Source organism: Balaenoptera ricei, chromosome 19, assembly GCF_028023285.1.
Source record: "Balaenoptera ricei isolate mBalRic1 chromosome 19, mBalRic1.hap2, whole genome shotgun sequence".
NCBI classification, from domain to species: Eukaryota; Metazoa; Chordata; class Mammalia; order Artiodactyla; family Balaenopteridae; genus Balaenoptera; species Balaenoptera ricei.
In genome coordinates, this window is record NC_082657.1 from 37,156,757 (window position 1) to 37,181,023 (window position 24,267).

Sequence of the window (24,267 nt, forward strand, 5' to 3'; positions counted from 1 at the left end):
CCAACAGACTGAACTGTGAGAAAAACATCAGGTTCACACCCTACACGACTTTTCAGTGAGGAATAGGACTTGGTCCAGGGTGAGCTGGAAATACATGCGTTTAAAAATAACAAGGTCAGTCGGGTGGTCAAGTTCCTTTTCCAGCTGAGGTCTTGGCAGCCAACTTTCAATCATTTTGGCTCCAGACAGGGAGACTTAAAGCAGTTTCTTCTAAGCTAGGCAGTCTTCTCCTTTACAGAGCAGCTGACTAATGTGTTTACTGTTTCCCCATTTAAGATAGTTTCCCAAAGACATCCAGTGAATCAGTCCATTCACTTGACCTTTTACCACCTTGGTGTATCCATTAGCAATAGGAACACAGAGAGCCAAGGAGCAGGAGTGAGCCCATCATGTACTGTGTCTCTCAGAGAGCGAGGAGAAGCAAGGGGGAAGGAACAAGTTGAGCCTGCTTTCCCCTCCCAGCAATAATCAAAACACTGTGGTTGGGCTCTGGGCCTGACTCCTGCTCCACTGCCTGTCTGCCCAGTAGCTGTCCTATCTTGAATGGCTCCTGGCATTAAGCAGAAGGTGACAGAATAACCTTGGGATGTCTGCTGACAGAGCATATGACTTTATAGTAGAGGCTGCACACTGGCGATCTACTGTTTGCATCTTGCTTGCAAATCATTAATAATAATAATAAAAAAATTAGTTGCCAGCTTTTAAGCATCAATAGACCTCCCATAAAAATCAGGATTTCCATTTTATTTGAAAAATTTAAGACCTGCAACCCTGGGCTTTCATTTTCACAGTACCTGTCACTTACTTCCCTACTATGCCTCATCTCTGAGGATGCGGGATGGTCACTGACAATCATCTCACACCCAGTTCACATCGCTTTTTTACTTTACATGCACTGTTCGTTTATATTACCTACTTGACTCCTCTAGACACCAAAGTTGCCACCTCCCCTCCCCATCTCCTCATCACTGCCTCTAGCCACAGGATCCTTTGAGGCACTCCATTTACTTGTCCACCAAGGTCCAAAGGATTGTACCCACATTTTCAGCGTTGTTGGACTGGACGTGAGGAATGACACGACAAAGATGTGGCTTTGGTTTACATTCGAAACAGCTAAAACATCTCTTGGCTTATGGTCATCTGGACACAATTCCAGATTCCAGGGATATATATCCACTCCTACCCTTTCATCCCATTAAAGAAAAAAGATAACATGGTAGATGGCGGTTGGGTCTACAGTAACTTTATTGTAACAGAGAGACCAGGCTGCAATAAGTCTACATGATTAGAGCAAATGGTGGTTATCCTTCCAAAGGGTAAAGCCTGAGCCCAGCTGGCAGCACACAAAAGTTAAAATCAAAGCCCAGAATATCCTCTTTCCCGATTCTACCCTGCATTGCCTGACTCATGATATGAAATGAGTGACTGCACAACCATACTGAACAAAGCTACGAGGTCCAACTGGGCAGAGCAACATCCCTACAGGAGATAACAATCATTGAAGGGGATGCTGAAATAAAGTGCAGTTACCTACTCTCCGCTATTCTTTGCCAAGAAAAGCGAGGGTATGGGATGAGCAGTAAATATTGTTCTTCATTCTTCAAATAAGTAAATCCTATGGGATGGGACTGACGGTCAATCAAGGAGTAGAACAGGATGAAAATCTAGGCTAGTTATAGATCTTTGTGCCTAAGGAAAAGAACAGCAGTGAGTAAGGAAAAAAGAGGAACATTAAAACGCCTGCAAGTACTAAAAAGGAGAGCCTTCTTTCTTTTTTTCTTAAATAAGACAGGAAATAGCATCTTTTATTTTCTTTGCTGCAGCGGTAGCAGACTCGCTGTAAAACATGATTTCTGTCATACGGTTTGTTGATAAGGTTGCTCAATCATGGGAGGACAAACATGAGGCTGACTGTTAATGTTAGAACTAGGTCTTTTCACAAAGCCTCTAATAGGTGCTATTTTCACGCTGGCTTTACAGAGGAACCCGCAACACCAAAAGGTGCTTCTGTTAAAGCTTCTGAAATATTGCAATGGTGTGATTGACAGGTATTTTTTGGGCTTATATCTTTCTTGTACATGTAAACTGTTGGAAAAACTGGAGAGAAAAGGATGAGTGAGAGTTTGGTTTACAGCCACAGAGTTCCCAACACCAGCCACAGGTGCCTCCGCCCTCTTTCACTGCACATTCTTTTCTGAGAAACACATTCAATTGCTGAGTTTTAAAGTACTGTGGTTGAAAAAAATGATCCGCTCACCACCATCCACTCTCCCTCTTCCTCCATGTGAATCTCACAATAGCAGAGGCTGAAGACAGGAAGGTTGTCTCTGTTCCCTCTGACCAGGGGAATTACTTGGTGACCTGGTGAATGGCATGAGCAAGGTAGCCCACGTTGCCTGAGGTGACCCCTGCCACAGAGATACGGCCATCCTTTGTCATGTAGATGGAGAACTCCTTGGTCAGCCGCTCCACCTGCAGAGAGAAGAGTGTGTGGGCACTTCCTGGTCAGGGGGGTCTCCCCAGCCCTGGCATGGCACAATTAGCCAACAGTTAGAACAGGAAAATAACAGAAGGTCTGTTTTCTCACTTAAACCCTATTCCCAGAATTTGGTATGCTAGCTTAGAATGAAAGAAGAATAAAAAGCTATTTTAAAGTAGGATGTTGAATTCTAAAGTGTGACCAGGTGAAAAAAATCTTATATTCAGCCTTTGTAGAAAAATTGATCCAGAATCCAGCTATGGAACAGCTACTCTTCTTATCAATATTCAGGCTCCTGCTTGTTCTGGAATCTTTCTGAGAAACGGCAGTGTTTATAAAAATGATCAAAACAAGATCTGTTCTTCAGAAGTGTGCAACCTCATAGAGGATACAGACAGGTAAACGACCAGCAAAGAGTAAAACCAAATGAAAGCTTCATATTTCTTTTACCTATGAATGAAGCTTCAAAATGACTGTTTTTAGAGTAATCCTAAATGGGTAGGTGACCTGAGGAATTTTGGTTTGCAAGGACTGATCAATTGGTCTGCTGCGGAGAAATCGGAGTCCACTCACCTGTTCAGGCTTTAGGCCTGTGAAACAAAACATGCCAATCTGGTCAACGATGTGCTGCCAGTTGTGGGAGGAGCCCTCCTTCTTGAGGTTGGAGACCAGCTGAGTCCGCATGCTAATGATGCGGTCGGCCATGCCCTTTACTTCTTGTAACCTGGAAAAAACCCCCAAGATGGAGCTCAATTCTCGCCAAGCGCCGACAAGATAAGCCAGTTCCCGGCATTTTTACCTCCCTTGAGTACCGGTCTAGCGTGCCTCAATTCTCCGTTTTTGACCGAGTCCTGTGTTGTCACTGGTCTCGGAAGAAAGCTATTTTACAGCATCCTGCTTTATATCAGAACACCACTTTGATCAGGCAACTAAAATAGTTGACGTAATTGAGTTATTAAGAAAAATGAATGCGGAGTGCCTTTCTATTTACTAGATGGATACTGCCCAATTCATGAATTATTTAATAAAGCCAATTAGATTTTCAATTTTAAAAAAAGAAAAATGAATGACTAAATCACTCTAAAACATAGGAGGACTAAGGCTCTCCATCCTTTATTCAAGGGGCAAAAGCTGCAAATTAAACAGTAAAATATGACCTTATTCTTTAACATGGATGGAAGAAACATTCCTGCTTTCACAATTAAAGACAGTTTGCTGTGAACCTACCATGTGCCCAGCCATGTGCTAGGTGCTGAGGAGAAAGGGAGGACTGAGACCCGGCCCCTCCCTTTAAAAGCTTACCATTGCGGCTGGGAGCAAACCTGTAAACAACTGACTATGGAACAAGGCGGGATAAGTCAAGAATGGATAGAATTGTGCTGTGTTAAGAGAGCCCTGAGAAGAGGGTGAATTCTATCTGGGGGAGCACAGAAGGCAGTCCTCTGACTGTGCATGCTCGCTGGATTCAGGACACAGTCTTCCCCTTCCTCAGAATCTACCCTTTCATTCTGTTCCTATGGAGCTATGGGAAATTCTTGTGGGCTCTCACTAACTAGATGACTGTAAATAATTTATCTCATTGTTCTTATGTGTTCACTTTTCAAACCATCTCTCCACCATGATGTCATGCAGAGGTAGAACAGAGGTTACACACTGCCAATGAAAGGCCGAATAAGAGTCTTTGTCATGTCTTGTTTGACCCAGTTAAACATTCTTAGATTTGGTACATGCACATAAAGACGTGGATTTGTAGCCTCTCTTGAAAAACAAGAAGCTGGCAACACTGCACCAGCCTTGTGATTACCGGCTGGAGCCCCTAGCCCCACTAAGGATGGCATTTGATTTTAAATTTCCTGTAGTCCTATCCATCCAGCTTCATTCACTTTGAGGCCTGGTCCCTAAAGGCACTGAGTACATGACCATGGCTAGATCCAGGGCCACCTTAGCAACCACTGCCCCCCCCACCGCCCCCATGCTCCTTATTGTCCACAGAATGAAGTTCTGACTTCTCACAATATCAAGGTGCTTCATGATCTGCTCCCACCTTCCCAGCTTTGCTGCCTTCTCCACCCTCCTCACACTCAGTGTTTCTGCTACGAAACCCACTTGGTTTGAAGCACACCCTGCACGATGCACATCACGTGCCCATGCTGATCCTCACGCACATCTTTCCCCTTCCTTTCCTTTGGAAAAAAGTGCCTTCTCTCTTCAAGGCAGAGCTCAAATGCTGCTGTCCGCATCACTTCCTCCCTCATTCCCCACTAATCAATAGTTCTTCCTTTACTCAGCATTTATTCCATCTGTCTTGTAGCAATGCTATACGTGTATCTCTCTCACTAGATTATAAACTCCCCAAGGGAAGAGATATCTTAGTCACCTAGCACAGTATCTCTGTCATCTCTGTACACTACAGACTTCAAATGAGTATTGAAATGCACACATTAAAAAAATAAACATCTTGATAACCATTAAGGACCATGGAAATATTTTTAAAAACCACTTAAAAATATTAAGAAAAAAAGCTTAGAATAATTCTTAGTGACAAAAACAAAACCAACCCTACACACACATATATAACATATTTACACATACATATGATACATGGACATACTATTCATGTTACAACTATGAATAATAACAGGCAAAGAAAAAAAATCTGGGTTATAGTGACTTGCCCAAACTTTCTGAAATGTACTCACACATTAATTTTATAACAGATCTAATTTAAAAAGTAGTTGATTTTTTGGTAAGCCTTGCATAGATCTGTTGTACTGAAAAGAAATATCCTGAACCAGACTCTATTTACTTCAATGTTCAGAGGATTAATCCAAGGTAGAAAAAACAGTTGTTCCATGATGACCAGGTGAGCTACGGATGAAGTTTCTCACAGGCTTAGCTTTTCTATCCAATTAGCTGCTTAGGGATCTATGCCCTCGGTTAATCAGCTACACAGGATAAACTCTTATATAACAAACCACACCTTCCATGACTCCAAATTATATATAGCAGGGGTTGGCAAGCTTTCTCTAAAGGGCTAAATCGTAAATATGTTAGGTTTTGTGAGCTGCACATTCTCTGTCACAACTACTGAACTCTGCTGTTGTGACATGAAAGCATCCATACACAATTCATCAAGAAATGGGGGCAGGGCTTCCTGGTGGCGCAGTGGTTGAGAATCTGCCTCCCAATGCAGGGGACATGGGTTCGAGCCCTGGTCTGGGAAGATCCCACATGCCGCGGAGCAATTAGGCCCGTGAGCCACAATTACTGAGCCTGCGCGTCTGGAGCCTGTGCTCCGCAACAAGAGAGGCCGCGATAGTGAGAGGCCCGCGCACCGCGATGAAGAGTGGCCCCCGCTTGCCACAACTAGAGAAAGCCCTCGCACAGAAACGAAGACCCAACACAGCCATAAATAAATAAATAAATAAATTTAAAAAGAAACAGCACACTTGGAGACACACACACAAAAGTTAAAAAAAAAAAAAAAAAGAAAAAAGAAATGGGGGCAGCCTAGATTTGACCTGCAGAACATAGTGTGCCAACCCCTAATCTAGACCAATGTTTTCTCTTACAGGGAACAACCAACTTATTTGTTCGAAAGTGCTGACAAAATGCACACTCCTCTCTCCTTCCTCCCCTTCCACATATGGAAGCTGAGTGACACTGCATGTCCCTATAAGCCAAGTATAAAGGAGCTCTGAAGGATCAGTGGTGGGAAGGGCAGATGGCTGGGGAATGGCAAAGCGCCTTTACCATTGTTTCCGCAAATCCGGGCTGGTCAGAATGGTGGAGGCAATCCGGGCCCCATTGAGAGGAGGGTTGGAATACATGGGTCGGATCAGGATCTTCAACTGTGATTCTACCCTCTTGGCTTCATCAGCATCTTTGCAGACCACAGTGAAAGCTCCCACGCGCTCCCCTGAAAAGACAAAATGGATCTTGTCTTCTGGTTCTCCTATCTAAAATACTAAAGGCAGTCATGATTCCATTTGCCATGTGTTATCTGTTTCCATCAGAAGCACAAAATAACGCTTTGTTATAAACAAGAAGTTTTCAACAACCAGCATGGTGAATCTACAACAGAAAGTTGGAGTACTAGAGAGTGGTCACAGGTCTCTCTTCATTGTTTCTATCTTCTTGGCTCACAGAGCAGTCACTTTTTGTTTAGAGAAGCCGTGACAGGTTTCTTTGCTGGAGGAATTCAGGGACACTGAATAAGATATGGCTTAGAGCAGTAAAATCCACTCTACCCGTCTTTCCTCTCTGGGTAAGAGGGACACGGACAACACACGCACACGCACAACCCACCCCTTCCAAGACTACACCTTTGTGGCACCCTCTCCCACCACTTCTTCAGTCTCAACAGAACACATATCACCCTAGGTCCTTTAGCTTACCGTATAAGCCCATGTTCTTGGCATAGGACTGGCAGAGACAAACATTAATGCCCTGTTCGATGAAATGGCGCACAGCCCAAGCATCCTTGTTACCATCGCCACTGGCAAACCCTTGGTAGGCCATGTCAAAGAATGCAAAAAGATTGTTTTTCTGGAAAGGAAAGAAGAGATGACCAAAGCTTTAGGCAGTTCTTCTCAAGATGCCCCAGATGGTTACCTGTGCTTATTGGGACCATGCCTGCTTCATTCAGACAAAGTCAACAGTTTTCTCCCCAGGTGGCAGTTTGGAGATGTTTAATTTTCCTAGAGTTAAGATATCAATATATATATTTTTTTATTCAATACTTTGGTGGATATGGGCCTTCAAGAAGACATTAAGAAAAGATAATCTTAATCCAACCTGGACAGAATGCTGTCTGGTCAAACAGGAAGTATGGCATGTGTGATCTTAGTTCCCTGACCAGGGATCGAACCCACACCCCCTGCATTGGAAGCATGGAGTCTTAACCACTGGACCACCAGGGAAGTCCAAACAGGAAGCTCTTCTAAGGCCCACAGTGGTCTGGGTAATTATTTTGGTCCAGCCAACACAGGACGAGCCTCAGCCTTTCCTGGGGCTAATAAGACTGACTCTGGCAGGCCATCTTATTCCCAGGGCTCAGGGGACAGCCTCATTATAACCATCTCATTTTGAAAGTGCTCTCTGAATGCTGTTTCTCTGTCCCACTCTGTTCACAGCTTAGGTGTGACAGAATGTAAAGAAAGGGAAACCGAAAGGAATGAGAATGGGGACACAAGCCAACAGGAGTATCTTCCTCCTTGGGCATTTTGACTAGTGCCTTCTCTCACAGAAGAATAAGAATCACTGTAAATAATTAACAGCAATGCCAAGGAGAGTGGAAAAGACAGGAGGGGATGTGAAAAAGAGGATAAAAGCATGAACAAGTAGCCACTGACAAGGGCAAGTGTAGGCACCAACAGCAGATATCCTGGGGCCAGGGATACCGACTGTGCAGAGTAGCCAGCGACAAGTTTTATCAGAATTCTATACATCTTGGCTGAGGAGCAAAAATTATTTTCAAACTGCTCATGTATCATCAATTATAGAACTGCTAATTACGCAAACAAGGAGTTCTTTCCTGGCAACTACGCAATGCGTGGAAATTTCATGCAGCCTCGAGGTTAACTCTCACTGTTAAGACTTTGCCAAGTGAAGCATCCAAGGCTAGTTACTAAACACAGAGCAGTCACCGGTCAGTCCACCTGCCTCACCTTCACCACTGCAGCCATCTCCTTCCACTGTTCAGGACGAGGGTCCACTCCCGTGGGATTGTGGGCACAGGCGTGCAGGAGAATAACACTCTGTGCTGGTATTTTCTAAAGAGAACAACAACCAAGAGATTACTTTGCAGCTTTAAAGGAGATCATTTACCTGAAATGCCATAGGGTCATCATTATTTGATAAGTAACGAAAATAACGTGAGGTCTTGGAATTAGCTCATCCTGGTTTTTTGGTTTTTGTTTTTTTTGGCCGCTCTGTGCGGCATGCAGGATCTTAGTTCCCCGACCAGGGATTGAACCCGTGCCCCCTGCAGTGGAAGCACGGAGTCTCAACCACTGGACCACCAGGGAAGTCCCTCATCCCAGTGTTTTAAGTTGGATATTGAGACCTAAGTGGGAGACATCAAATCTCCACAGGGAGGTTTATTCCTTGTTCCTTCCCCCTCCTGCCCTGAAAGCCACACTTACTGAAATGTCCTCAATAGCGCCTGTGAAGTCAAAGCCACACGTCTTGGGGTCATAGTATCGATAACTATGTAGCTGCATGCCAGCGTCCCTGAAGATGGGCGTATGATTTCCCCAGGATGGTTTGGGCAGAAAGACATCTCGGCTGAACTTAAAAAATCTTTGCTAAAAGATGGAATGAAAGGGAATGGAAAAATGAAGAAAGGAGAGGCAAAAACAACAACAGAAAAGTTGATATATTTAACTGAGAAGACATTTTTCTCTACTGAAAGTCAGCTTCTCTCTACAATTGAGAGACAGTGATGACTCAGCAGTGAGACTGCCTGGGTTGGAATCAGGCTGCAACAATTATACTGGCTATGTAGCCAAGGACCTGTCTGGGACTCACTTTCTTCCTCTGTAAAATGGCATTAACTAAATCTCCCTCAGAAAGATTAAACAAGTTAAGATATAAAAGCTCCTAGTTACAGTAGGTGCTCAATAAATTGTACTTATAATTATCTCTTCCTTATAATTTCTTCTAAGTATTTCCATTCCCCCCTCTCCTCCCAACTCCATTTATTAGAGAACCGGAAATCTTCCAGCTTTGTGGAAAGAGGAAATCTACTTCTGGGTCAGAAGTCAAACACATATGCAATAGGGAACCCCATCACCCCCAGCTTACAGACCGTCTTACTGAAGGAGTTTCCAGACTCACCAGAAAATTGGCTCCAATCCTTAAGGCCCCGGTTCCAGAAATGGTCTGCACGGTGATATACTGAAGGAGAGACAGCCCTGGTCAGTGAGGTGCAGCACTCTCTCTACGGGCCCACGACTTAACAACCCTGAGCTCAAGCCCACAGGGAGGCACCGTATGGTCAGTACCCTTCTTTCTTCAGAAGATGAAGACACCCTTCCAAATGAGTATTTAGGAACGAGAGAACAGTACTACTGTTTCATTCCATTTTCTAAGAGAGAGCAACTCTCCTTACAGGTTCTCAAAAGACCTGGCTCTTCAGTTTCTAACACCTGTGCTGATGTGGAAGCTAATTCCTTATGGCCTGCCCTGAAAGTTGTTAGTATCATACTGTGTTATATGAGAAACTTTCAGGACACAGCCCCCCACCAGATATGAAAAAGGAGTGATTTATATAGAGAAAAAAAGACACGATGAACAGTCACTACATTCAAATATTATTCTAGACTTACATGAAATTGAATGACTCTCTGAACATCAAAAAGCAAGTCATCTTAAAAAGTCAACAAGTATATTAGAATAACATTATTACATGAGTAATATTCTATGAGTTTTCATAATCTGAAAATACTTTTTGGGTAACAGGGAGATGGCCTGAGGTAAATCTTCAAATTGGTCAACTTTAGGGGATGAGTAAGAAACTAGAGTAGGGTTTTTTGTTGTTTTTTTTTTAGGCACCATAGAAGTACAAGGCTCTACAAAACATAAATCTACTTTCTGGACTGGAAGGCAGTGGATTAAATGGGGGGAACCCTACTAACAAACTCTTTAGTAAACAAAGTTTGCCTGTGCAAACTTTGGCATGTTAGAAATAAAAACCTAACTGTAAATCTGATAATAAGAATCAGAAAGGCATAGCAATTTATAAAAGAGAAGCTGATGTGATTTTAAGATAGGCCAGTCTTACACTTAGGTTACAATTCGCTAGATAATACACAGACTAAGCAAAAATTACTTAGGATCATTACTACATTACCCTGGGGTCGAGGTTGTATGCTTTTTTCCCACTTAATGAACTAATGTTCTTAGACTAGTATTGTGAATAAACTATTCATTCTGGCCTTGGGAATGGGGAGGGGAGATGTGTTAGCTTAGCTTTGCTTTGTGTGTTTTCCCCCAGACTTACCCAGAAAAATAAATATTTAAACACACAAATGTATCTATTAAAAAAAACACATTTGTGGGACTTCCCTGGTGGCGCAGTGGTTAAGAACCCGCCTGCCAATGCAGGGGGCACGGGTTTGAGCCCTGGTCCCGAAGGATCCCAAATGCCACAGAGCAACTAAGCCCGTGCGCCACAACTACTGAGACTGCGCTCTGAGAAGCCCACGCACCGCAACGAAGAGTAGCACCCGTTCTCCACAACTACAGAAAGCCCACATGCAGCAATGAAGACCCAACACAGCCAATAAATAAATCAATAAATAATTTTAAAAAAATAAAAAAATAAAAACACTTGGAGTTAAAAAAAAAAAAACACATTTGTTTCAAAAGCAAGGAAACTATAATGCACATGAGACCACATGTCAGGCTGGCTGGCTGCATCCCATCTGCATGATGTGAGTCTTCTACTACAAGTGCTGGGCCTGTGTTTACTCTGTGGGTGCATATGAGAATCTGTTTGTAAAAAGCTTATGTTTAGTGACCTTTAGGGGCCTCTTTCTTCCACAGTAAGAGGGCCCCCAGGGAGCTGGAGGGAGGAGACACCTAGGAACCACTTGTGCTTCACCTCTTGGCTGCAGTGATGCTCTCTGCCCTCTGAGAGGAGGGGGACAGCACGGAGGGAGCACGGTCTGCTCTTTCAACATCCAAGCTGGCTGTGAAGGGGCGGCAGAGGAGTGCCAGACTTGTCCTGGCCCCGACAGTCACCCTGTGGCTTGTTTTCTGCCTGTTTCCTCTACCTAAGCTGGCAGCTTGGGACATGAGGGTGGGGGCTAATTATAGGCCTTAAAACTTGGCATAGTTTGGCATTCCTCAAAGCCATTCAGTGTAAAATGAACATAAGCACACACAGAGACTAACAGCAAAAACTGTCAAATCTTAAGTCAAATCACTACAACATTTTTAGGATTACTACTACATTTTTGGAATTGGTATTATATGAAATCTTTTATTGAATTAGTGGCAGTTTACTACCGAAAGATGAGATATTAGTCATCGTGTGGCCACCTAAAAACAATCATCACACACAAAGTGGTGTATCTTTTCTTATTTAAATTATTTCATATTTGTTTAAACTGTTAAATTTAAAAAGAGACCCGTATGATGCCAGAGTCTGTTCTCCTTACCCGGCCACTTTTCAACACTTCGTTGTTCTCACCCAGGGCTAGTTCTGCAGATGCCTTACAAAATTCAGCCAGTCCCCCAATGGGCAGGTATTCTTTGTCCAAACTTCTTGCAGCAATCTGGGCCTCTGCCTAGACAAGAGAAAATGCATCCATTTAGTTTCTTCTCCTTACCTGGAATTACCATGAATAATATCTAATGTTTTATAAGTTAAATTTTGGAAGTAAAGCCTTTTAAAATAATTTGGAGATATTGTTCAAGAAGAAGGGTAAGTACAATATATTTTATATTACAGAGCAGAAATATTAAATTTTTATCATATTTTACTTACATAAGTTAGGTTTTTTGGTTTTTTAAAATTTATTTATTTTATTTATTTATTTTTGGCTGCATTGGATCTTTGTTGCTGTGCGCGGGCTTTCTCTAGTTGCGGAGAGCAGGGAGTGCAGGCTCAGTAGTTGTGGCACATGGGCTCAGTAGTTGTGGCTCACGGGCTCTAGAGCACAGGCTCAGTAGTTGTGGCACACGGGCTTAGTCGTTCCACGGCATGTGGGATCTTCCCAGACCAGGGCTCGAACCCGTGTCCCCTGCACTGGCAGGCGGATTCTTAACCACTGCACCACCAGGGAAGCCCATTAAGTTAGGTTTTATGTGAATGGGTAGGTATATGGTGTCTCTTGGTTTAATAAAAAATGGCATTCTTTGGATGCACAAGAACAAGGTTTAAGAGCAACACTTAAAATAGATATAAGATGATAAAATCAAAACAAATACATAAAGAAGAAGTATTTCAAGGTATATACCAGTCTAAGAACTTCAAAAGGTTCATAGTAATAGTCACATATCTTCATGCTTTGGAGTCAGAGGCCTGGCTGTCCCTTACTAGCTGTGTGACCCTGGGTGATTTGTTAACCTCCCTGAACCTCTGTTTGCTCACCTGTTGAATGGGGGAACAGCTGTTTCTACACCTCATATGATTGAGGTGAAGAGTTAAGAGGTAATGTACAAAAGTGTGTGGTGGTGTTTCAGCTTGTATCAATAGCTAACACATGCTGAATACTTTAAACTGATTTACTGAGAACAGAAGCAATCCCTGCAGGACGTGAGACCCAGCAGCCAGCAGTTTTTTGTGAGTCTTCTCATCACAACCATTTCTTGAGTCCTTTTTTTTCTACTCAGGGAATTAGAGAGAGGACACCTAATCCACACTCCCATACACTCAGAAATTTCTTCTTTCAGTGGTTCATTCAGCCCATGCTCTGTTACTGCAGTGGCTCACGAAGGCCTGAGCCAGCCTACTGCAGCTCAGATGATCACAGGGTTCTTTACTCCCACCCCAAAGTATGCTTCTGTAACTTCCACTAAGGATGCCTAGTTCTGCTGTATGTAGGAACAACACGTCACTACCCCATGTTTGGAAGTGACAAAGCAGCACATATTTCATCAGAGGAGGTGCAGATGGAAAGGAAACACATACTTTCTTTTAAAAAATTGTTCTGGGACTTCCCTGGTGGCGCAGTGGTTAAGAATCCGCCTGCCAGTGCAGGGGACACGGATTCGAGCCCTGGTCCAGGAAGATCCCACATGCTGCAGGATATGCAACTAAGCCCTTGCGCCACAACTACTGAGCCTGTGCTCTAGAGCCCACGAGCCACAGCTGCTGAGCCCATGCACCCTAGAGCCCGAGCTCCGCAACAAGAGAAGCCACCGCAAGGAGAAGCTCATGCACTGCAACAAAGAGTAGCCCCCGCTCGCTGCAACTAGAGAAAAGCCCACACGCAAAGAAAGGAAGACCCAACGCGGCCAAAACACAACAAAACAAAACAAAAAACTGTTCTAAGGAAATTAGTTACATTATTTAGAGTTGTGATAACCAATAGAAAGACTACTAATAAAAATACGACAAAATAAAGAAAATTATTCTATAGCTCAATAGGAAGAAAGGACAGAACACGCCTGGGTAGGAGGGTTTAATTAAGGCAATCAAAATGAGAGAAATGGAAAATAACAATGGTAACCCTCATCCACAAAGGGCTATTCCTATCACCAAGAGACAATGTTTAAATGCTTGGTCCTTTTGTGCATCCTCAGGATTAAACATGACACTCTGCCTGTTTTACAGATAATCATATAAGTTCAATCTTGGAAAAGACCATATAGTTCCAACCTCTCACTTTTATAGCCAAGGAGACTACAGCCCAGACACTCTATGTGATTCAAGCAGTATCAGAACTAGAACCCAGGTCTCCTGACTCCCTGTCCAGGAGTCTTTCTGTCTCTCTTCAGAAGTGCCCTTCAGTTATTCATCCCCATCAAACAGATGTCTGGCAAGCTTACCTTCCGGACACTGGGGAGCACGTAAGGCTTTCCATTATCATCCCGGTAGGCACCAACTCCCAGATTCATCTTTTTGCTGTTGGTGTCTCTCTTATAGGCTTCTGTGACTCCCAGGATGGGATCTGGGGGCCCCATCTCCACATGAGCCCACCAGGAGCTGAAATGGGAAATCTAAGACATCAGTCACAGTAACTAGATTTCCCTGGCCAAAGACGTCTGGGATCTGCCAAAAATCCATTTCAACAAATGTTTGCATGTCTACCATGCACATGATATAGCAATAGACACCAATAATCCAACACTGCATAAGACTTCAAAGCACCTTGCAGAAGAGTGGAGGCCAATAATATTAATACAAATGCTGTGAGAAGCAAAAGGTGGGGGCACCTGAATCATCCTGGGAGGACAGGGTGCGTGTATACACTTTCAAAGCAGTCCAAACCTGACCTGGATTCCCAGGCAAAGGCTATTTCAAGTAATCTGGCAGTGAGAAGCTGTGAGTGGTAAAAGATGAGACTAGAGAAGTAAGCAAGGACCAATGTAAGGGTGTTCTGTGACACCCAACCAAAGGGATTGCGTTTTATCCTGTTCCCCAACTTGTTAAGGGCATCATTTGGAAAGCTTATTAAAATACAGGTTCCTGGGCTCTACTTTGGATGTAGTGAAAATATACAGAATCATTTAAGGTTTTTTTTTGAAGGGGGGATGGTGACCAGGTAAGAACAGTGACATGAGGAGACTTGCATTTTTAGAGCTCATCTGGTCACAAGGTGGGGTACTGAATGCAGAGAGGGAAGGATCACTGGAAAATCTGGTCCAGCACCCAGCGAGAGAAAGATGAGGGCTTGAACAAGGATGGGGGCAGTAGAGGTGGAGAGGATGACAGAGAATTGCCAGGTATTTAGAACTGGTTGTAACATCTTACTGATTTCCTCATTACTTATTGAGTTAAAATGCTTAACAATATTCATTATTTTATATTTGTATGAGTCATGATTTTACATTAAAAAAATATCCTTTAAACGAAATCTTGCCATTTGCAGCAATATGGATAGACTTGGAGGGCGTTATGCTAAGTGAAATTAAGTCAGAGAGAGAAAGACAAATATTGTATAATGTTACTTATATGTGGAATCTAAAAAATACAACAAACTAGTGAATAAAGAAGCAGACCCACAAGTACGGGGAACAAACCAGTGGTTACCAGTGGTGATGGGGGAGGGGTGATATAGGGGTGGGGAGCGGCGGGTACAAACTATTGGGTGTGAGATAGGCTCAAGCATGTATCGCACAACACAGGGAATACAGCCAGTATTTTGTAATAACTGTAAATGGAAAGTAACCTTTAAAAAAATGTATAAAAAATAGGGACTTCCCCGGTGGTCCAGTGGCTACGACTCCACACCCCCAACGCAGGGGGCCTGGGTTTGATCCCTGTTCAGGGAACTAGATCCCACATGCTGCAACTAAAGAGTTCGCATGCCACAACTAAAGATCCCGTGTGCAGCAATGAGCATGCAGCAACAAAGATCCCGTGCGCTACAACTAAGACCCGGCACAGACAAATTAAAAAAATAAATATTTAAAAAATGTATAAAAAATGAGAATTAAAAAATAACTTATCCTTTAACAGTGTTAGGGGTCATCCACCAATGCCCAGTAGATTTACCTGGCAGAGCCAGGTGAACTGTGTTGCAGGGGGTGTGCACTCCCTGAGTGAATCCCAAGAGGAAATATCACTGTAAATAACTGTTTCTCTAGCTTGTTCCCCACTGCCTACTAATTTGGGGGTTCTGGTTCCTCTATGGCCAATAAGCTAGTCCCTGTCGGCAACACTGACTGTGAACTTGGTTTTGTGCTGTGACCAGTGATCTCTGTAAATGGGTAGCAGAGATCTATTCTCCACTGGGAGAGATGACAGACAATCTGGTTGGTTGTTGTTTTTTGCATGTTTTTTTAATCAGACCTGAGATTGTGTGTCTTTACTCTTTACCAGTGGCTGAAGTTGTAGGTCTTAAGAGCTATAAGCTCTCCATATGTAATTCAGACAGGCTTTTTTGGGGGGGTTTTACCTCTGAGTGTCTGAATGCGAAATGTTTTCCATCTCAGGAGAGTACTGATAAATTAGATTATAAAAAAACCAAAAGTCAAGGTGCTCTGTTCTGTGTTATAGAAACTAAATTTCTAGTGCTTAAAATGTGCTAGTATTAAATTTTTTTTTCTCTTAAAGCAACTAACTCAGAAACGTTTTAAAAATTCAAGTTCAGGGACTTCCCTGGTGGTCCAGTGGTTAGGACTCTGCACTTCCACCGCAGGGGGCCTGGGTTCGATCCCTGGTCGGGGAACTATCCCACATGCATTGCAGTGCAGCCAAAAACACACAAACAAAATTCAAGTTCATATAAGGTAAATCTCTGATAAATGAGACTAGTTTAATTTTGATTTTAAAAAACAGCTAAGTCTTTTATTTATTCGTGTTAAGTATAATACAAGCATACATTTTACTCTATGTGGGTTTGTTTTTCCTAAACTTATACTGGTTCACTGATAAAATAAGCTAACATCACTCCTATGTAACATTTAAAACTATGGAAAATATAAATTTGTGTTCAACTAATTTTTATTTTGACAAATTAAAAATTTTAACAGTAGTAATATATTTTTACTTTTTACTAATAGACTTGATTTTTTATAAGTTTATATTTAGAGAAAATTGAACAGATAGTACAGAGCTCCCATACACCCACCCCACAACAGTTTCCTCTTAATGTTGTATATTAGTAGGGTACATTTGTTACAATTAATGAAACAGTGTTGATATGTTATATCTACAATTTATTCAGACTTCTTTAGTTTTTACCTAATGTTCTATATCTGTTCCAGGACACCACATTACATTTAGCTGTCATGTCTCCTTAGGCTCCTCTTGGCTGTGACCGTATCAGACATACCTTGTTTTGATGACCTTGACTGTTTGGGGGAGTACTGGTTAGGGATACTGTAGGATGCCCCTCTATTGGAATTTGTCTGATGTTTTTCTCATGATTAGACTAGGGTTATGGGAGAACAGTAATTAAATTTTGTAGCTTGAAGACAATTTCCAAGATCTTTAAATAACTTAAAATCTTTGACTTATATTACAGTGACTTTATGGATTAACCATTGGATACCGAGATAATTTCTAAGTATGATAAAATATTGACATACTGATTACTAAGCCTAATTTAAAGTTTATATACTTTTGCTTCTTATTTTTATATGCTTTAGAGAGGCTATAGCTTTGGATCATTTTAGTGAACATGTTCGTTGTTGACATTTTAAGAACGTATAAAAGGGACCTGTGTGTGTGTGTGTGTGTGGCTGCAGAAGTTGTACTGTGTGTGTTTATAAGCTTTACTAATCTGTCAAAATGCTTGTGTAGGACTGACATCAACTTCCTCCCCCGTTTTATCTGTGAAATATAAGTTACTTCAGTTAAAGTTATAAGTAATGAATGGTTGAGACTATACAACAGTGACAGAGAAATACAACTGTATGTAAGTTTCTGTTTATGCTAGGGGCTTCCCTGGTGGCGCAGTGGTTGAGAATCCGCCTGCCAATGCAGGGAACACGGGTTCGAGCCCTGGTCTGGGAAGATCCCACATGCCGCGGAGCAACTAGGCCCGTGAGCCACAACTACTGAGCCTGCGCGTCTGGAGCCTGTGCTCCGCAACAAGAGAGGCCGCGATAGAGAAGAGGCCCGCGCACCGCGATGAAGAGTGGCCCCTGCTTGCCACAACTAGAGAAAGTCCTTGCACAGAAACGAAGACCCAACACAGCCAAAAATAAAAATAAATAAATTAAATTTTAAAAAAAGAAGTGTTATGCTAAAGCAGTGGTTCTCAAACATTTCAGCCTTTGTATCACTTTACGCTCTAAAAACTTACTGAGGGCCCAGAAAAGCCTTTATTTATGTGGAGCGTAACTACCAATATTTACCGTGTCAGAAATTAAACTGAGAAATCTGTTATACTATCTTAAAGTGTGTCAGTTTGTTGTAAATATGAAAGAGCGTTTAAAGACAAACCTTGGAAAGTGAATTTTGTTTTGATTTATAATAACTGAGTCTGAAAAGAAGCTACGAAATGTGTTAACATTTTAACAAAGTTTTGCTCAATCTTTCTTGGTTTAGTGATTAATGACTTCACCTACAATATGAAAGGTTATTTTTTACCTTCTGTATAATCTGTCTAGATGGTAGAGATTCTGTGTTTTAGCAGAATACTTCTCTATGCTCTATGCTGACTCTCTTACGTCCTTGATTATTTAAGGATAGAATAAAACAAAAAATCAAAAATGGTTCTGCACATTTGTGAGATTATTACTGAACAAATTTAGTAGATTAATCTTAGTTTTGGCTAGAAATTCAGAGAACAGAAGTATTTAAGGTACTATGATTGTTGTTTTTTTTCTTCCATTTTCCAACTCAAAGTTCTTTTTTTTTCCTAATTGATGTTCTGCACGTTTGAAAGAGCTAAGGTTCTTTACAATCATGTTATATGTTTAATATTTTTGTTGTTGTTGTTTTGATTAAATAGGTAAGCAATAATTATTTCTCAGGCACTCAAAATCCTATCGTAATCAAGGGACCAAACAACATCTAAAAACACTTTCATTTGGCCTTCCCCAAATTGAATCCTAGATACAGAAAACACAAAAATTTCAGGCTATCTTTCACCAGAAACTGTCTTTGTGATTGGCCCTGGAAAAGCACCATCTTTTTTTCCAATCCTCCTGGCAGCATGGAGGCATTAATGCATTAAACTGAGGTTTCACCTCATGCTAAATTACTGTTCTGAGAAAAAGATTATTCTACCCTTCTTCTTCAGGGGAAATGGGCAAGAAGTTTTTTACACAGTTTCATATTTCATAAAGAAAACAAAGTCCTTATGATCTCTAAATCAATCACTGAGAAACTGCGGTGTGCTAAGAGCTGGGGATACAAAGAAGAGTGAAACACAATCCCTCACCACCAGATTAGCCCAGTGGAGTGACCAGTAGGGAGTTATAAACAATGCAGGGTGGGGGTGGAGGGGGTGGAGGGATAATGTACAGTGACGAAGACAGGCTCAGGGCACAGATAATTATTTATGGGGGCCCTGAGGAGAGGACCTGATAGCGTGGGAAGGGGAGGTAAGTACAGGCTTAGGAAGGCTTCCAGGAGGAGGTGATCTATGCTACAGATGAAAGGAGGAAAAAGACTTTCTAAGCAGAGGCATAAGAATAAAGGCTAAGGGTAAGAAACAGACAGGGGGTGTTGCAGTAGAAAGTAGAAGCTAGGGAAGCAAGGTTCCCAATAACTTAGGTGAAATAGCCCACATTCTTTTAGTAATCATTTATTCAGTCCCAACCAATCAAATGTTTCAGCACAGCACAGTACACTACCCATGCTGAAAGCTTGGCGAATTATTCCATTAGAATTTCTTTCCCAGTGATCGTTCTCTTGTTGAACTTGTGGCCAATCAGCACTAATATACCTCTCTCCTCCACCAGGCACGCTGGATGGCTGGTTGGACAAGACAGTAGAGTTAAATTTAAGCTCTCCTGACAAGTTGAAAATTGTCTCAGTCTCAGTAGCTGTAATTGGTACGTACAGCTAATTCTCTCTTAACAAAGGGTGAATTATTCCATTTTCAGATGTCCCAGGCTTTTACTTCTTTTAATAGCTTGCCCCGTGCAATGTCAGTAGGGCAAACTGCATGGATTCAAATGCTCAACCACCTACCAGCTGTGTGAGCACAGGCGAATCAATTAACTTCTCTAAGTCTCAATTTTTCTTACCTGTAAAATGGGGGCACAACAGTACCTATCTTGCAGGGTTGTTACAAGGATGAAAGGAGCTATTAAATGTAAAACACTCAAAAACAGAGCCTGATACACAGTGCTTGATGTTAGCTGGTATCACTGTTACTAAATTATTACTAATACACTTTTATTTATAACCACCTTGCCACTAGTATGGAGACTGGTGAGGCAAGTATGTAGAAAATTCAAGGAGCATAAGTCATAACTTTATGACCAAATATGCAGGTCTTTCCTGCTTCTCAATTATTACTATTTAGTTTTTTCCGGAGTCTCGGAGATGTTATCATTCTTCCTCCTCACTAGCGCTACTGCCAGCTCAAAATCCTTCTCATTCTTTTTCAGTGTTCTAGGCTGCTTGATTGTCCCAGTATCTAAGCAATAGTAAGAAACAGATACTACCTCGAAGCAACTTCTGAACTGGGCCTGACGAAAGCTTTCATTATGTCCTACCCATGATTCAGACCCTGAAAACATGTAGCCACCTGCCCACCTATATCACTGTCATTAACTGATGAGTGCAAGGAACACCTTGAATGCCCAATGACATACAGAGAACTTTTAATAAGCAATTTTCATTTTTAAAAAGATGGTTCTGTTTCCAGGGCCTTCCATCAACAATGACAGAGCCGCTGCTCCTAAACCACAAGGAGAAGGCACCATTCTTATTAAAGGGTGTGAAAAGCACTTATTTGTCAAGTTCTTTAAAAAGTTTATCTAGTAGAGAAATTCTCTCAGAAATCATAGCCTTGAGTCTTCTGGCAGAGAACTGATTGAGAGTGGTATCTTTTAAGAAGAATTCTAAAAAAATTTCAAAACACTAAATCTTAAACCATCTAAATAGAGGAGCAGGAATACTTAATTTGATTAGTCAGTCCTATATGAGTAATGATGTTCAGTCCTCTATGCCCTTTTTTATTCCATTCCTTCTAAGGGTAAAGATCACACCCACACTGTAAGAACTCTAATGGTTTTAAGGGATAGTATGAGAGGAAACCAAGAGTGTTCCAGGGACAAAATTGATACTGATAACTTGTGGCCTACAAAGCATTCCTATCTATGTACTTTGGACAAAAGCACAAAGCTTCAGCCATTGAGCAATATTGACCAGCCAACCAAAAGATGTTAGGTACAAAGTATTCAGATAAGCATTTCCAACTCAAATACCTTGCAATTTTTCTGGGAGTCTACCTAGTGCTTTATAGTTTTTAAAATGTTTTCCCTCACCTTCTTATTTTAAAATAAGAAGAGAAGTTAATTAACTTGCTCATGATCATAGAGCTAAAAAACGGCGAAGACAATACTACAATTATAATCCTCTTACTGGTTATTGTACCACTACTGCACACTGCCTTTCTAAAGGGTCTCATGATACTCCTACAGTTATTTAACTACAAATTAAATAATCAGAATTAAATAATTAAGAATAGGTATCTATAATACAAATACATTAGCATATTTTCCTTTCTTCACTGACCTGTGACTATGTCTGATTTCATGTCACTATGCTTTTACAGCACAGGTCAGGAAGAAAAGGTTAAAGGTTAGTTCCTTCTGTATAAAAAATGCAGCTATAGGAACACTTGAAGTTAGAGAGTTCCATTTAAATGACCTAAGTATGAAAATTAAGTATGTCATAGGATAAATCCTCAGTCCTTCAGAATACCAACTGCCAAGGTTTCATTGTATTAGAATGAGCTGTTTTAAAAAAAATAAAAACAAAAAAAAACTTCAATTAGTTGTTTAAATGTTTTACAATTTTACCATTTGGCTTTAGGTAAAGATCACATCCACCGTGGCAGGAGTGGAGATTCTTAACTTCCTTGTTGTCTGAACAGTTAACAGTCATAGTTAGATACGGCATCTGGTTCTACCACCGAATCATGCAGCATTGTTAAACCTGAACAGCACCTCCTCAACGGCAGGTGCTCAAATATTTTAAGACTTTTTTGGTACACATTTTGAACGACTCTGGTTCCCCTACGTTTACACTTTGAACTAAGATACAATGCTAAAATGTCATTTTTGTTTCCATTGCATTAATTTAAAAATCAAGGTTTAAAATTAAAATATTCAATTTGAAAGACATGCCAGCCAATGTTCTAAGTCCTGAAATACTATATTATAACAGTGAACAAGTAGATACAGTCTCTGCTCTCATGGAATTCACATTATAATGTGAAAAGACACAAAAGAAAAACAAGTTAGGCTGTCAAAGTGAAAGAGAGACTAAAAGGTAACACCCATAGGGATTTCACCAAGCACCTTGTAAGCAGAGCTGTAGGCCACTCAACCAAATCCATAAAATAAGAGATTATTTTAAGATTACTACAATGGTGAAACAGACTTTCACTTGCCCATAATTTTAGGCACTATTTTCTGTTCTCCAAATCTGCTGCATAAATGATAACCCCTCCCTAATTCTGGTCCAGGTAGGCTGCCTTAAAGAGCACACCTTGACAGTGGGCCAAGAAGGAACCAAATTAGTTAAAGAAGAAAGAGTGAAAGCCTGGACAAAACTGTACTGCCAAGAGTGTGGGGGCTTTGGTAAGGACAAACGTTCTGCCGGCTTAAAGACACCGTGCGTACATTCAAACGAAAGGCCAAGGCAGGTATGAGAGGTCAAGGCTTTGCTCTTTGGAGTTAAGATCTGACTGGGGTGGTTTGGAGACTCGGTTCCTGATTAGGTAGTCATTAAGGGCACTCTCCCAAATCGGCTTCTTGAGTGAATTAAATAGCCTGGCTTGGTTCTCTCCACTAGGAAGGAAATACTAACTCGTTTAATGCTCTTTAACCTTTTCTCTGCAACACATCACACAGTTTGAAATTACACATTTGGAATTTTTTGAGTGACACCGGTCCCTCCCTCAGGCTTGTCCACCGCTGCATCTAGCACGAGCATCTGGTCCAGTGCCTGGCTCTGTGTAACTGCGATGAGGAAATATTCACTAAACCAAGAGCAGAGCAAGAGGGGGGGGAAGAAAGGCTACTTCCCTACAGCCAGACCTAAGGGATAAAACGGGGGAAAGTCACTACACCCCGACTCTTACGTCCAAGGGCCAAAGGGCCAGGGGGAGGGGATCACCGGTGACTCAGGGGGCGACACAGGCGGGAGAATGCCGCGCGCCAAGGTCACAGGATGCAGGGAGGAACGCCGAGCCCGAAAGCCAGGGCCCTGAGAACCTTCCTCCCTTGAGCTTTCTTCCCCCGGCACACAAACGGGAGCCAGCCGCCGCCCCTCCAGCCCTGCCGCGGCCCAGGGAGACCCCAACAGGTGAGTCCCGCCACTCCCCAGAGCAGCGGGTCAAGGGCTCACGTCCCCCCACCCCCCAGCCCCGCCCGGCGCAGGCAACCGGGCCGAAGCATTCCCGGCGCCGCAGCCAATCCGCGCGAGGCCGGCTCGGCGCCACAGCCCGGGGGCTCTCCCCTTGCCCCCACCCGCACTGCGTCGAATCTGCGTGTCGTGACCTCTCCACCTTGAATGGGAGTCCGGGTGCCGTAGAGGGCCACACTTCCTAACCCAGGGGAACGCGTTGGCCGGCTCTCCGACAGTCCTAGGGGCATGGGAGGGGTGGGAGGTAGGACCCGAAGGGTTATTGTGAGGCGCGGACGCTCAATCCTCAGCCCCCTGTGAAGCCGAGGGGGTAGCAGAGAAAGTTGGTGTGTGAAGGTGCACGCGTGTGCTTTGAAGGCGGGTTAGATGTTCTGAGGCGCCGGCAGCTCGCAGGCCCGTCGCCCTGGCTCCTTTTTCCCCTGCTTACCTGGCTCTGGCAGAAGCCGCGGCAGCGAGGCCTGGGTGGAAGGCGGCGGCGACTCCGGACAGGACGCGGCCGGAGTGTAGCAGGGCCATGGTGGGCGGCAACAGGGCAGTGGGTAGCTGGAGGACGGAGCGGAGATGCCAGCGGGCACGGACACGGAGGCGCGAGGTCCTGCTGAAGGTAAGGACAGCGACTTCCCCGGGCGAGGCTAGAGCGGCCTCCCGCCAGGCCCCGAGCCGCGTCACAGCGCACCCTGGCGGCCGGAGCGGAGTGGCTTGGCTTCCGTGAGGCCTTGGGTCCCGCCGCAGGGGGTGTCTGCACCGCCGGCGCCTCGTGGTCCCGGAAAACAGAGACAACACAGTTTATTGCCTTTCACAGCGCTCGACACGCTTCATTCATTTAATGACGACGGACCTGACCGAAGAGGTAGCTGTTACTACTGACATGAATGAGCTCAGTTTATAGGTATCAGCATGTATAAACCTCAAAAACGTAAAAAAGCAAGTCGCAGAACTATAGGTATAATATGGCGCCGTTTAGATAAAATTTTAAAATACACAAAATCATACCATACATTCATTCATAAATCTATGTAAAAGTTTGAAAGAATACACCAAGGAGACAGTTCAACTCAGGATCAGGAGGGCACAAGAGGATGTTTGCCCTTATGGAGGGAATAAGACAACT

General features: G+C 42.8%; 1 protein-coding gene and 1 long non-coding RNA gene across 2 annotated transcripts in view; one reads left to right on the forward strand and one right to left on the reverse strand.

The window, feature by feature from the left end:
• Positions 1-7,243, forward strand: part of LOC132353753 (uncharacterized) — a 57,651-nt gene extending 50,408 nt beyond the window's left edge. The window contains exon 5 of the long non-coding RNA XR_009499084.1: positions 6,054-7,243. This is a non-coding gene — a long non-coding RNA (uncharacterized LOC132353753). The remainder of the gene's footprint in view (positions 1-6,053) is intronic.
• On the reverse strand, positions 1,228-23,796 carry GOT2 (glutamic-oxaloacetic transaminase 2). The gene is made up of 10 exons (XM_059905159.1): positions 23,584-23,796; positions 13,982-14,138; positions 11,647-11,775; positions 9,320-9,379; positions 8,626-8,787; positions 8,149-8,253; positions 6,877-7,027; positions 6,233-6,398; positions 3,053-3,203; positions 1,228-2,472 (listed from the first exon to the last, which is right to left on the reverse strand). Exons 1-10 carry the CDS (start codon positions 23,670-23,672, stop codon positions 2,350-2,352), a joined length of 1,293 nt encoding a protein of 430 aa, XP_059761142.1. The 5' UTR covers positions 23,673-23,796; the 3' UTR covers positions 1,228-2,349.
• Between the last annotated feature and the right edge of the window lie 471 nt (positions 23,797-24,267).

Bases quoted from the DNA above. Each gene is read 5' to 3' on its own strand.
- GOT2 (XM_059905159.1), bottom strand. From the start codon at position 23,672: ATGGCCCTGCTACACTCCGGCCGCGTCCTGTCCGGAGTCGCCGCCGCC. The intron at 14,139-23,583 runs GTAAGCAGGGGA...TTCCCATTTCAG, and splicing joins GCGGCTTCTGCCAGAGCCAG to CTCCTGGTGGGCTCATGTGG. The intron at 8,254-8,625 runs GTAAGTGTGGCT...TGTTCTCTTTAG, and splicing joins GCGCTATTGAGGACATTTCA to AAAATACCAGCACAGAGTGT.